Raw genomic sequence first — 14,161 nt, forward strand, 5'->3', positions numbered from 1 at the left:
AGAAGCCCTTTAGGTTTGTTGGAAAGCTTTATGATTTTCCAGATTCTTCATTGCTCATACTTAAATGCATTTATCTGTTTCTGCACGACAGGAAAGAAAAGGCAAATACATTTATTTATTGGTGACACTAATGTGACCCCGTTGACAGCAAATCAGAAAATGAGGTTTTTATGAGCTGTTTTAAAATAATTTCATAATATCTTACTGTAACCTAGTTTTGAGAGCCTTGAAAAGATTCCTGCATACCAAATTTTATGACTTCCTCAGTGTTTTAACCCAAGTTGTTCATGTTTACTGAAGTTGATCTGAACGTGAGCTTTATAATATAATTTAAATCATGCTGGGAGTAGTCTGAAGTTGAAAATTGAGACCAGGAATGCAGAAAGTAAGACTTGAACAGCCCAAGTAGATGGTTATTCCAGAGCCTGTGGGAAGCACGCACAGAAACTGGCCAAGTTTGTGTGTAGTCAGCTGTACCAAAGATATTAAAAATAACTAATTTGAAGGCTGTTGGTGGGAGTCACACTAAAGCCTGACTTCACAGTCTGATGGCAGTAAAAAAATGATGTTTTCAGAGAGAACACCTTCAGAAAGAAGTCTCAAGCAGTAGAGGCTTTCTGTGAGTCAAGGAAAAAAATGGGCATTAGTGCAACATTTCTTTCCTTGGCATGTGATGCCTGGGATCCAGGCTTCAATTTTATGGAATATTTTGCTGTGAGGAAGTTTGCCACATGCATTTCTGGTTGTGCAGAGTAGTGCTCTGTGATGTGGTCTATTTTGATCAAGCCATTCCTTTTTCTCCAAGACCAGCATTGTGAGTTGGCATCTTTAAGGCATCACGTTGAGACGGAATTGCACGCATTGTGTTTTCTTTGGGTCTCAGGGAAAATGTGGCACCCAGAACATTTATTGAGCCCAGTGATTTTGTTCACTAAAATTCTGAAGATGTTAGAGTTTTTAATTAAATTAAATATAGCAGAATGTCATTACTCTGTCTATAACATGTACAGTTGTGAAGAAATCAAAGGCTTATACTTGTTCATTCAACAGATTCCTGGGAAGTGGAAGATTGCAGTGGGTGGGAAGCATCCTTGATCTTGCTGTTATCTTTGTAAAGAGCTACAAGCTGAAATGTTTTATTTATGAGTGTCGTGAAAGGATAAAAACCCTCAAACAAACGTGTGGTAACCATTTAGTTAAGAGTGATAGTAAAAAGCCAAGAAGAGGTCCAAATGGCTTTGTGCTTTCTCTTTCTTTTTGTTAAGAAAACACCTCTGTGTTATCCCCCAGCTCCCTAAATGTGCTGGTGAAGGACACAGCTTGTTGTTGGTGATGAATTGAGAGCTTTGTTGTTACACCTTGATGAAATACTTCTTTGTGTGTATTAGTAAACTTGGCATAGCAGCTTTGAACTGTGTCTATTTGCTGGGAGAAGCAAGTGCTTAAAGGCAAGCAGGAAATAATCTTCAGGTTAGAAGTTCACAGACATTTTTGCTCTGGAGGCTCAGATGCGCCTTTGTGAAGGGAAGATATCAGTTCATTCATGTATGTTCAGTTCCTTTTCTTCATTATCCTTAACCGAGAGAGGGGAATTAATTTCACTCCTACTGGATTGTGGCAAGCATATACTTCTGGTGATGACTTTGGCAAATGTTGAAACAGGGAGCGCTGGAAAGATTTGGTCCTTCTTCAAATACTCTGACATACCATGAAGAAATGTTGGTCAGGGCTGGATGGAACATAATACGCCGTGTAATGCTGAATGTTACATATTTCAGGTTGGGTTTCTGTCTATCTGCCAGGATCATGTTTTCTTCATTGTTACAGTAAAACCAAAGAGATCAGAAAACAGTCTTTCAATGGAAGCCAATGTTTGTGTTTATTTATATAAGAAAATGAAATGAACTTACATTTCTACTGCTTAACTTGCATCACTTTTGCTGTGACAGTTGTTTTCAGTTAAATAAGCCTGCCTGAAAACTAGTGAAAGCAACAGAAAATCTGCTATTGGCTGCAGCCAGCTTCAGATCAGAGCTGTGGTGTTTAGGATTGGGGTATAAGAAGTCAAGCACATTAAGCTTGGTATGTTTTGCTGGCTTTCGTATTTTTTTGGTTTTTTTCGTCTTTCTTTGATATCTTGCCTATAAAATGTGCTTCTGGCATAGGAAGGCTCTCACACACAAGACATTAACTCAAATGATGTCCATTGATTCATGATGAAATAAATATTAATTAGATGAATTCTGTGTTTGCTGTTAAGGTGAATATAATACTATAAATCTAATTCTGAACAACATAGTCTTTAATTTTTCTGTGTGTCAACTACCTTCACGGTGATTGTTCTTCATATGCTGTTTACATTGAAAACTGTTTGCTTTTAAATGTTTTTGGCTGAATCTTTGTTTACTTTTCAGAAATGCTTTTGTTTTTCTCATTTCTTAAATGATCTGGGCTTTTACACAAATAAGAAATTGGTGTGCTATCTCAGCTGCAAGTCTTATATCCCAGAATTTCAATTTTAGTTATTTCAATTATTCTCAAATGGGATAGATAGGTGTCCAGAGCAGTTACTAATATTGTTGTAATCAACTCTGTTAAAACTTGCTTTAGTCATCTTTTTCCATGTTAAATGTATGACTTTGTATTAATGATAGTGACTTTTATATATTTAATTATAGAGCAGGCCCATTACTGATCTTTTGCTTTTGGTGACAAGAAGGATCTACTCTTGAAAGTAGTTGAGAGTGTGGACCTCCCATCTTCAGTTATGGGATGTGTTTAAGATGCTAGAAAGCATGTGCTGCTAGGCTCAGGTGTTGGTGTTCCAGTCTGAACTTACTGTAGAAGATCACACACAGTTTGCTTAGGGAGATTTGGGTTTCATTCCAGGGAAGGCGAAGTTCAGCCCTGCTCGTGAAAGCTCTGCAGAATGATTGCAGGAGTCTAGGAGTGAGCTGTCTGTACCCTTCTGTCCCTGGCAGGGTCAGATAATGTCAGGCACCAGAAGGAGCTTCATTACCATGGAAAACTTGTTGTGTGTTTTGGCTGAAGGAAAATGTCACATGCTGTCTCTGTCCCAGGCTTCTTACTGAGCAAGCGAATCAGCAGTTGCTGCCTCAGGTTTCTTTTGCTGGAGTTATTAAAATATCTCCAGCAATGTTAAAAAGTGACTTTCTACTCTGCAGTGAGCTCTGTGATAGTCTGAACTCAGGATGCAGGAGTATTACATCTATCTGTTTTATGCTACAGCAATAAAGATCATATTTTCAGCTAATCCAAAAAGAAGCAATGCAGAAGCCAGTACTTTTCTCTACCTGATTGTTTGATGAACATACATTTTTGGATTTAGAAATGTTTAGTGTAATAAAAAGGGCAGGAGATCTTTCTCCTTTTTAATGCCTTTATTAAAGAGATTCAGCTCAGGTGGGGAGAAATCGACGGGTCGCGCCCACGCCGCCGCTGTCCCCAAGAGTGGCACGGAGGAGGAGGGTGATGCAGCTCTGTCCGCTGGTCTGCAGGCAGAGCTGGGGACTGCGTCCTCACGGGAGATTGGCAGATTCCTGTTTTTCAGTGCAACACTTCGGGTCCCCTCCTTAGTGAACATCCTTTGAGGTCAGGGTGAGAAGCAAAAAGGATCCAAGCAGGCACTGGACTTCACGCCCATCCTTAGACATCACCTAGGGTCCCCTAATTCTATACTGGTTCGTTGTTTTTAGGGGTTTTCCAAGAAAACGGGAAAATTTTGGAGCGGTGCATTTCTCATTTGCATACGTGGTCTCAGGCCACTCCTATCCTCCTGGGCTGCGTGTCCAGGTGTAGCTCCCGGGCAAGCATCGGGAGGACAATGGCTAAATCACCAACCATTAACGGGCAATTAAAGAAGAACTCTTAACAATGAAGCTAATTTAACAGCAACCGGTCCCACCGGTTTTAGCTCTGTAACCTTAAACAAAAAATAGATAACTTTTTATTCATAACATGTAGGAAATTGCTTCCAGAAAGCAGCTTAGGTGTTATTTAGGCCTGTGTAGGATTTCATATGGGGAGCTTATACATTGACCAGGGACACATCTTTTCCTGAACTCCTCTGTTCCTGAATTCTTCTGGTGCTTGTTGATGTGGCACCATTCAAATTGTCGTGATTGGCTTTGAGGTGGAACCTCACTGTGGTAACAGTCAATGTCACATGTTTCATCTTACATTGAAGACATTTGACTGAATCTGTTCAGTGACGCCTTTTGTGCTGATTCTCAAGATAGTTCTTGAGCACCTCAGTTTGAGGTACATAATGTGGATATGTGTATGCATTTTAGTGTTGGTTTTAAGTGCTAGGTTTGAGATCCGCTGCCATCAGTTCATCCGCTGCCATCAGTTCATTTAGGAACCTTCTGTTCATGGAACCAGGAAAGGACTGATTCATGTCACCAGTCTAGTCCACATAAAGTACAGTGTTTTTGCACTTTTTCTTAACTTCTCATGCTCACATGTGTGTATTCAATGCAGCATTATTTCTTTATGAGGTGAAAAAAGCAGTGGAAAATACAGAATGTTTTTAAGGGATTTATCATATTCCTTTATCGCTAATTTCCTTATGTGTTAAAGCTCTGCTTCGTGTTTGGCATCTCTTTGTGGATTGGCAGAGACTCTGAAAGCATAACTGAGATGACTGTGTATCACTGAAGCAAATTTAATTATATAATTTAAGGATCAAGCAAATAAAGAAAAATCAATGAAAAGTTAGGTAGTGTAATCTATAGTTTTATAATAGGGCCTGGATTGCTTCTCATTCCAACTCAAGATCTGATGGAAGCCTTTATAGGATCTACATGGTGGGCTCCTGTAACTTTTGCTTTGGTAGCTAAAGCACAAAGCCTCTGTAGAATTGGGTGATTATTACAGTATCACGGAATAGTTTGGGTTGGAAAGCACCCTAAAGACCATCCAGTTCCAGCCCCCCTGCCAGGGACAGGGATGCCACTCATTAGATCAGGTTGCTCAGGGCCCCATCCCATCTGGCCTTGAGCACTCCCAGGGTTGGGGCATCCGGGGCTTCTCTGGGAAACCATTAGTGCTTAGTGTCAGATGATATTGTTTCCAGATGCATTTCAGTGTGTAGGTTTGACACTTTTCACTGTGGTTAATCCATGTGTTGGAAAGTCAGAGCTTTTAAAGTTCGAATGTTGGCACTTTTCATGATGTGTCCTTTTTCCTTCAGCAGAGCCGTAATGAGTTTTGAAGATCCTTATTTGTTTGCAGAACTACAGTAATTCTTTTTTTGCTTAATCTGAGAACAACGTGCTGTCACCAGCTATTATTGTAATGGAATACAGTTTTTGTCTTTTTAATGATACCCTAAATGTTTAGGTAATTGAAGCAGTCATACTGAAGAAATATGATATTGCATTCTATTAGAAACAAATATAGCAAGAATGTGAGCAATTTATATACAAAGCCACGAAGACAATCTAATTTTGATCTTACATAGCCAAATTCCCTAGCTCTTAGGAAATACCTGTCCTGGATACTTCTTGTTGACAGATGGAAAATAAAATCCATTCCTTATATAAATAAATCACATGGAATAATAGTGTGGCTGTATGACCTTTTTTCATGGCTCTCTGTTGTCTGGATCAGTGGAGATTCGACTGATCTATTGTTTAAAATGAAACAAATGGGGTTTTTTGGCAGTGACAGATGTATTTTTACAGCAGTATGTCTTTGTGTTTTGAGGGGGAAGAATGACTTAGTTAATATTAAGTTTTTATTTCTTTTATCTTCCTTTTGTCAAAGTAAGCTGGAATTCTGTCAAAATTGTAGAAATTGTACGAATTATATGGATCTGTAATGGTAGCCAAAAGGTCTAGATAGGGAGATGAATGTATCTTGTGTGCCCAATTCTTTTTTTCAAGAGTGTTTTTCACTGAGTAGAGAAAACCTTGACATATTTGGATTTTTAATTTTAATTTTGCTCGGGGATTTTTTTTTTAATGTTTCAGGTTCGTGGGAGCAAAGGCGAGGTCCTTTATATCCTGGATGCCAGCAACCCACGCCATTCGAACTGGCTGCGCTTTGTCCATGAGGCTCCATCCCAGGAACAGAAGAACCTGGCAGCTATCCAGGTAGATTTGGTGGATTCCTACCATTTGCTTCCTGTTACTGATTTACTAATTTGATTTCCTCTTTGGCCTTCATGTCTTGTAATAAAGTTGCAAGATCTGAGGTAAGGAGAGAACTGCTTTTCTTTTTCTTGCTTTCTTTTTAGAAGAGAACTCTTCTGCTTAAGGTAATACCACAAATAAGAGTGGTAGGATGAAAGACCAGAAAAGTCCTTGGAATCTGATGCTATTTGGAAGGTTTAAGCACTAATTATTTAGAGACCTGTGTGTGTTTCCTGCCAAACTTAGGGATGCATTACTTGTGTGTAAAGCAGAATCATGCATTTTATATGATTGTTCAATAAAATTAGTAATATAATATAATATAGATAATATATTATATAATTAATTATGAAAGTGTGACAGGCTTGAAAGGAGGCACAGTGCTGAAAATATTTAAGTAGAAAACAGAAAATGGCACAATCTAATTATCTGATAGGGTGATCATATAGTGCCTGAGGATAAATTAATAAAAAAAGATAATTTTTTTGTCTTTGCTGTTGATCTGGATTTATCCAGCTTATTTTTTTATAGTTGTCATTTGCAGCACTCTGTGGTAATGAGTTCCAGTGCTTTAATTATGTTGAAATATGCTTTTGGTTTTCTTCTAGACTCTCCTTAATTTCACTTGATTTCCTAGTTCTGGTGTAACAGTGAATAGTTGCTTTACTTTTCTGTGCCATCTTTGATTTTATGGAATTCTGTTATGTCCTTTCACTTTGATTTGACAGCTCTTCGCTCGAGCTGAAGAGTCTTACTCTGTTTAATTGCTCATTTTTGGAAGTGTTCTGTGACTTTACAGGATACAACAGAGACAGGGATACCTTTCCAGTTCCAGCTTTTGTTCTTTTGGTGATTATTAAGGAAATTAGCTATCTGCTTTTCTTTTTTAACAGCCCAGTTTCACAGTAAATTAATTTCCACTCCCACATAAAAAAGAATTACATGACTCTGAATTTTTTTTCTCAAAATGTATACTTGACAAGAGGTTGTTTCAGGCTAACTTAAGGTATTTGCTGATGTAATCCAAACTGGTAAACAATCAGGAAAAGGAGAATTATTTATCAGCATTTCTTAAAATGACTGTTCTGCTTTTTCATCATGAGATGACTTTCTTCCCCAAGGATTAGCCTGTGTGTCCCTGACAAAAGAATTATAGTTTATTTTGAGGCTGGACAAAAAAAATTTGTTTTTTCTGTGCCAGGAAAACAGAAGTTCGTTTCTGATGAAATTTGTTGTCCTCCTTGTGGTAGCAGATGTGAACAGCTCTCATGCAGGAGGTGTGATTAGCACCTCATCAGTGCACAGTCATTGTTAGCAAAGGCAAAGTAAGGCTCACAAGAGAGAGCAGTGGGAACAATTAATGTTCATGATTATCTTTCCAGTAAATGACCTGCACTTCTGAATAGAAGTTTTAATGGAATATCCAGTGCATGCCAGTGGCTTTCTTTATAAAGAAAATGATAGAAATGAATAAAAATTTGCTAAATTATCTCACACGGTTTTTTAGGACCTTAAAGCCTATCCTAATCCATAATATTCAGATGGAAAAATATTCTAGCCTTCATTGGGAGCTATTACTGAAAAACCTGAGTATGGAGAAATGCCAGAATTGCTGTAGTAGTTCAGCCTTGTGTTCTGTTCAGTGTCACATTTGTGTCTCAGAGGTTTTCTGCCTTGCCATGCAATATAACTCCATAGGAATAGATCAGGAGAGAGAGCTGAGGCTTCTGGATCTTTTGTGTGTGTGTGGTTCAGATGCTGTACTTCAGGTGAGGTATAATCTGAATTCTGGGCTCTGTGTGGGGGTGTGTAAAATCATCTCCACGCATTTCCTGGGTTGCAGTTTCTGCCCTCAGACATTGCCTGTGTTGGTTTTACCTCTGCCAAACTTGACATCCTGGAGCTGCAGGGAAAGACTGGGAAAGGCAGTGTGCTCGTTTGGAGAGGTAGCCAGGGAGAACTGGCAGAACAGGTAGGCTGAAGAGCTGGTTTGCTGCCAGGGAATCAGATACAGAGGGAAATCAGGTAACACTCTGTGGGCACAGAGGCCAAGGGGGTAAGGATTAGGAAGGCTGGGTTGGAGCCAGCTGTTGAGGCTCTGAAGGGTGGAAAAGCCCTACACTCCCTCCAGTAACACAAGACTGTGCTGCTTCCTCCTCCTGTGTTTCCAGCTTTCAGGAGTGATGACATAAGTGTTTTATGCTTTTGGATTGAAGTGTGATGGGCTGTCAGTGGTCCTGTGTTCCCTCTTACAAAGCAGATACGAAGGTGTGTAACTGTATGGAAAAGCCAAGAGGCTGCATGGAAGAGGTAGCTGTAGTGGACCAAAAAGGAGATAGCCAGGGCTGTTGGAACTGGAAAACTGTATTTGCTGAGCAGGTCTGTGTGGCTTATAGTGTAAAAGTGAAGGCAGAGGTGAGAAAAACATAATTGAATAATAAACCAGGAATAACATGAAGGGAGATTGTGGTGCCACCATGATGAGCAAGCACTTGGAGTTTTCTCCCAAGGACCATTGTGGTTTGCTGCCGATGAGTGTTAGAAAAACAGCCAGCATGGTCTAAGCACATGGGCAGGTGGAATGGCTGCAGATGCGTTCTTAGAAACATGGGGGAGGTTATTAAAATAATTTAAAAGGCTGTTTACTGTGTCTGCATGCACGTAGATTAATGTGATTCATACAGGTGCTGCTGCTTGGGGGAGAGAAATGTACATTCTTTTATGGTTTCTGGAGAGCTTCCATCGCTTTCACTCAAAATGCTGCCTTGAGGAGCTGCTACAGCTAGTGGGTAGATCTTGATTAACTGATGCTCTGAATACCTGGCTATTAGCGTTTGTTTGGATGGAAAAGCCAAACAAATTAACCTTGGACGAGAAATGAGTTTAGATTGGGCTGACACCAAAGCTAATTTCTTTCTAATGCAAATGTAACCCAGAGCACTCAAATATTGACAGCTCCTAGTACTTGGGGCTTTATTTTTGCTTGGGGTACATTACTTTTTCTTTTTTTCTTTTTATTTCCAAATTTTCAAAATACTTAAAAAATTTTAATTTTTTTTTCCATTATTATTTTTGTTAATCTTGTAACAGAGATGTGCTTCCCTTCATGGGGTTGTCTTGCGTTTAGAACAAGGTTGTCCTAAACAGTGACGTATTAGAGGTTTACCCAGTGGTTTTATCCTGTGTGGAGACTGAGTGTAGAAAGACCACCTACTTTTCCTTGTGTCAAGAGGATTTGTTTTGACTTTAGACTGTACTAAATTAAAGGTTTCTGCAACTTGACAGAGACATATGAAACCCAGTAACTTGTAGACGTGTACAGAGGTTAGGTTGGTGTGCTGGTAGATATCTGGACTGCAGAATAGATCTTGAGAAAAAAAAAAATCATAATTTTTTTTTCCAATGCTGCTGTTGAGATAAGGATAGCAAAGTGCTGCATCCTTCAAAGTAGCAGCTCTCTCCAGTCTACTGAATTAAGCAGGTTTCAGTCCTGTTTGACAGTATCTTGTGTAAAATATAACAGACCTTCTGCAGTTCAGGGAATACTACATCCCTGTTGACAGTTTAAATTAATCTTAGTGTATTACAAAAATTAAAAATCATTATCTTTTCCTTGCTCAAGGAAGCTTGTTACAAAATGTATGAATAGAAGCAGGGCAAAGAAGCTTCTCTTAACTTTTCTGAGTGTTATTCAGATAAGCTTTAAAATTTATGGTGGAACTGGGAGTCTTCATTGCATAGAAATGAGTCTCCTTCAGTGCTTTGGGCAGTACCTAAAGCAGTTGGTTCACATAGGGAAAGAAAAAAGGTATCTCTGTCTTAGAGAGTATCAGTTTAGGGGACAGATGTACAGATTCCTCCCCACACCCCATAGTGCTAGCCTTTAATAATTATTAAATATTTAAATATTATTAAATAATTAAGTATTGTCAAAGCCCAAAGTTGTTAGCTTATGTAGCTATTTGGAAGCTTGTCCAGGCATTATCAAGAAGCTTTTGGAGTTTATCGCTACGTAGTTTGTGCTGTCATGCAGAATGCGGGCTGGATCCTTTGGCGTTTTGTGGATCCATACTGATTTAAACCAGCACAGGGTTTAAAGTGCATTTTCCAGATGTGCCTGCTAATTTGATAATGAAGATAACTGACCAGGGGTGTAAGCCCTGGTTGGAGAAGGCTGGGAATCTTAAGGAGAGAGAGAAAGAGAAAATAACATCATGTAAACATGCTGCTGAAAGCTGTGTTAGAATTCCTGCAGTCAGCTGGGGAGAGAGATGAAGCTGTGTTGGTTATCTAAATTTTGCTATTTTTCTAATACTGAAATATTTCATTTTCAAACCCTGAAGTTCTTGTCAAGTAGAGTGTGGCAGGAGAAGACTTTAATGTCATCTCCACCTTGGTCTAAGCTCAGGGAATAGTAGAAAAGCCTCACAGGTGAGGCAGGGGAATATTCCCAAAATAGCAGAATACAAACGCACCCTATCCATGCAGCCACACTGGGAAAGAAGTCTTCAGCAAGGCTGTTGTAGCATTGTGCTTCCTGAGGAGTGAAGCCAACCCTTCCATGGTTGAGGGATAATATTAGTTTAGGGTCTCATACTTGTCTAGATTTTTGTTTTTCTGACATAATTATTTATTGTCTCTCCTTGCTGTTTGCAACAGGAGGGGGAAAATATTTTCTATCTGGCTGTGGAAGATATTGAAACAGACACAGAACTTCTGATTGGGTACTTGGACAGTGACATGGAAGAAGAGGAGGAGGAGGAGGAGGAAGTAACTGTTATCCAGGAAGATGAAGACAGTGCCAGCAATAAAGAAGTTCAACCAGCTGGTGAAAAAATTGCAGGTGAGCAATATGTAAATTATAGGGTAACTTGGGAGCTTAAAAGTGGTGATGAAGAAAAAGAATACTAACAGTGTAGGACTGGGGAACTGGAAGGTCCCTGGGGTTGAACCTGAATTCTTGCATTATTTTTATCTCTTTTTTTGGGTTGGAGTTGAGCTTCTTTGCCTTATAAGGAACAGCAAGTCTTGTGAATTACTGAGTGAATGAGGGAGCTTTAAACAGTAACCATTAATTTTTGAACTAAAGACAGAATTTGTTTCACCTGACACACAAGCTTATGAATGCTGAGCTTTTGCTCCAAGAGGGTAATTTCTTTCGCACTTAGGTGGGAGAGAAATAAACCTTCCATAGAGCTATTCAGCCAATCCTAAGGTGTGTAGGAAAAGAAAGGTGAGCTGAGCTGTTTGGGGAATTCTCAGCATCTTTATCAAAGATCAAGATGAATTCATGAATGACTAATTGCACTGAGGTTCTGATTGAGTTGAATGACTAATTTGGGCCAACAGTCTAAGTCACACCCATCTTAACACTTTCCATCCATTTTCAGTAATGTTGATGGTAATCCACTTAAGATAGGCTGTATATAATCTCTTCAGAGACATTATTTTTCGTGAGTTTCATGCCACCATTTTGCATAATCTGTTTCTGGCAGAGAGTCTCTCTTAATGTTACCTGTTACTCCTTTACATTGGTTTTGCTTCCAATTATGCAGATCCTCTCACCTGTAAACAGGACCATGCATGCCCAAACTGTGAATCCAGTTTTGCCAGCCAGGAGATCCTAGCTGAGCATCTGCAGACTTTGCACCAAAAACCCAGTGAGGAAAAGGAATTTAAGTGCCGAAATTGTGGAAAGAAATTCCCTGTTAAACAAGCTCTGCAAAGACAGTGAGTAGAAACTGGAGTGTTTTTCAGGGATCATTTAAATCAATTTAATTCAAACTTTTGTTTCTCTTGACCTAATCACAAGCTAAGCTTTAAGTTTTATGCATCTGTATTTATACCCTAACCCTCTGCTTTAATCTTTTAATATCTTAATTTCTCATATTTGTTGTAGAATTCAATGGGAATTGGAAAAATATTGACAGTTTTTTATGTGTTAAAATCATACAGTGGAGACCAGACAGAGCAGCAGTTTGGTGCAGTATTACTGGTCTCCATCAGTGGAATATTTAGTAGTTTAGGAGGTGTAATTTTCAAGCTGTCAATGCTGGTACAGAATTAAAGTAAGATTTAAGGAAAAAAAAACAAACAAAAAAAAAACCAAGAAAAGCAATGCTTCATGTTCCCTGAATTAAATATTTGGGTGATGGAAAAACAAAATAGAAACATGAAAGATGTGAGATTTAAGAACACGTCTTTATTGTCCTTGAGAGTATAAATATGCAGTTTTATCACTAAAGTCGTATATCTTAGAATTATGCTTCTGCACAGATATATAACTGGTTTTCTTTTATTGTTTCTGTATGTATTTTCTTACAACTAGATAAATGTGTTACTTCTTATTATACATTTAGTTACAGATTGTTAACCTGCTTTTTGTAAAGGTATATATAGTTTATAGTTACTGCAAGTCTGTTTAAGTTGCAGAATGTTGCCCTTACTTCCTTTTTTTCCTTTTTTTTGTCTCTTAGTGTCCTTCAGTGCACAGAGAATATCAGCCCGGGAGACTCCTCAAGAAGTTTCCAGTGCTCTGTTTGCAATACTGCCTTCAGCTCAGAATCGAGGTTTTGTGTCCAAGTTACAGGACTGCTGTCATGTCCTTGCTGGCCTCCTTTGCATGTTAGCTTTCCAAAAGCTTGGTAGTGTTTGGGAATCCTAACAGGGCAAGGACTCAAATGCTTTCATTCCTCTCTGCTGTAAGTAACGCATGAGGTGGCCTTGGAACTCTGCAGTGCAGCATGTGTTCAGCTCTGAGTACTTGCTACAGCTCTGTTTTCTGGAGACACTGCCTGATGTGTTCGGGGTTTTTTTTTGTCTCTCTTTGTTATCCCATTTAGTTATGAGCAGCACAAGGAGGCGTGCAGAGGGGATGCCAGGTTCATATGCAAGGCAGATAGCTGTGGGAAGAGGTTCAAGAGCAAGGATGCCCTGAAAAAACACAAAGAAAATGTTCACAGTGGTAAGAGTTTAATGTTCCTTCAGAAAAAATTCCCTGTGACATGTTCCTAGCCTTAAATTTGCCAATCAGAGTAAGCATTGTCTTTGGTGTCTTTTTTAATGGATTCATTTGTATCAAATAGAAAATTAAGAAATAACATAATTGCAAGAGTTACTATTCCTGCTCCCCTCCTGGAGAAGTTACTGTAGGCCACATGAATCATTAGTCTCCTGCAGAAAATGGAATAGGAATCTTAAGAAGTTCAAACTAGGCAAAGAGTAGATGAAGCCAAGTGTTTCAGGAGTGAGGAAAATCAACCGCTGGCACACACTGTTACAGGAAATGGTGAGTTCTTGATTTTTTTTCTATTTTCAGGACACAATGGATGTCTTTTCTTTGCCTAATCAAACCGTTAAGCTTGATCAGGGTTGCATAAAATCCTGTAGCATCTGTTGTGCAGGAAGCCAGATCAGACCATCCACTGGTCCTCTTAGGCCCTAGTGTTTTCATATCTGAGTGCTGTGAGTAGTTTTCACTCAAACTTCACTCTCTTCTCATGAAAGGGGAAATACTACTCTCAGGTCCACAACACAGGTCCCAGTGCTGGCATTCTGCACTCTCTGTGTGCCCACTCTCCATGTCAAAGGAATACCATTATGTGGTGGGGACAGCAGAATTCCAGAGTGCACAGAAAACAGTCTCCAGTTGATGGTGACAGCACTAATATGTTTTTTAAGATTTTCAGTCTCTTTCTGCTTCCAAACTCTTGCAGTGTAGAGAAAATTTTCTGTAATTATTCTTGGAGAAATTACCTACTTTTTTGGTATCAGTAATTTTTTTTTTCATCTCTGAGCACTGTTATGTTTAGGCTTAGTTTTTGTCAGTTATGCAGTGGTATATGAATTCCACAATGAAGGATTAAGTGTATTCCTGCATTATGTGTCTATTTGTGTATATAAATACTTGTCATAAGTTTTATAAGTTTTTATTTTTATAATGTTTCTGCTGTTCAATGTAGTATGGATGTGTTTTACCTAAGCTAGGAACTATCTTGCATAGA

The 14,161-nt window shown here is 39.0% G+C and overlaps 1 protein-coding gene across 3 annotated transcripts in view; it reads left to right on the forward strand.

The window, feature by feature from the left end:
• Positions 1-14,161, forward strand: part of PRDM5 (PR/SET domain 5) — a 59,253-nt gene that overhangs the window by 6,018 nt on the left and 39,074 nt on the right. For all 3 annotated transcript variants that reach the window (XM_041412118.1, XM_041412119.1, XM_041412120.1), the window contains exons 3-7: positions 5,997-6,119; positions 10,818-11,001; positions 11,714-11,888; positions 12,635-12,727; positions 13,001-13,122. In XM_041412118.1, the coding sequence (XP_041268052.1) occupies positions 5,997-6,119; positions 10,818-11,001; positions 11,714-11,888; positions 12,635-12,727; positions 13,001-13,122 (697 nt within the window). The remainder of the gene's footprint in view (positions 1-5,996; positions 6,120-10,817; positions 11,002-11,713; positions 11,889-12,634; positions 12,728-13,000; positions 13,123-14,161) is intronic.

The sequence above is a fragment of the Onychostruthus taczanowskii genome, unplaced genomic scaffold, assembly GCF_017590055.1.
Source record: "Onychostruthus taczanowskii isolate IOZ18803 unplaced genomic scaffold, ASM1759005v1 scaffold38, whole genome shotgun sequence".
In the NCBI taxonomy this organism is placed as follows: Eukaryota; Metazoa; Chordata; class Aves; order Passeriformes; family Passeridae; genus Onychostruthus; species Onychostruthus taczanowskii.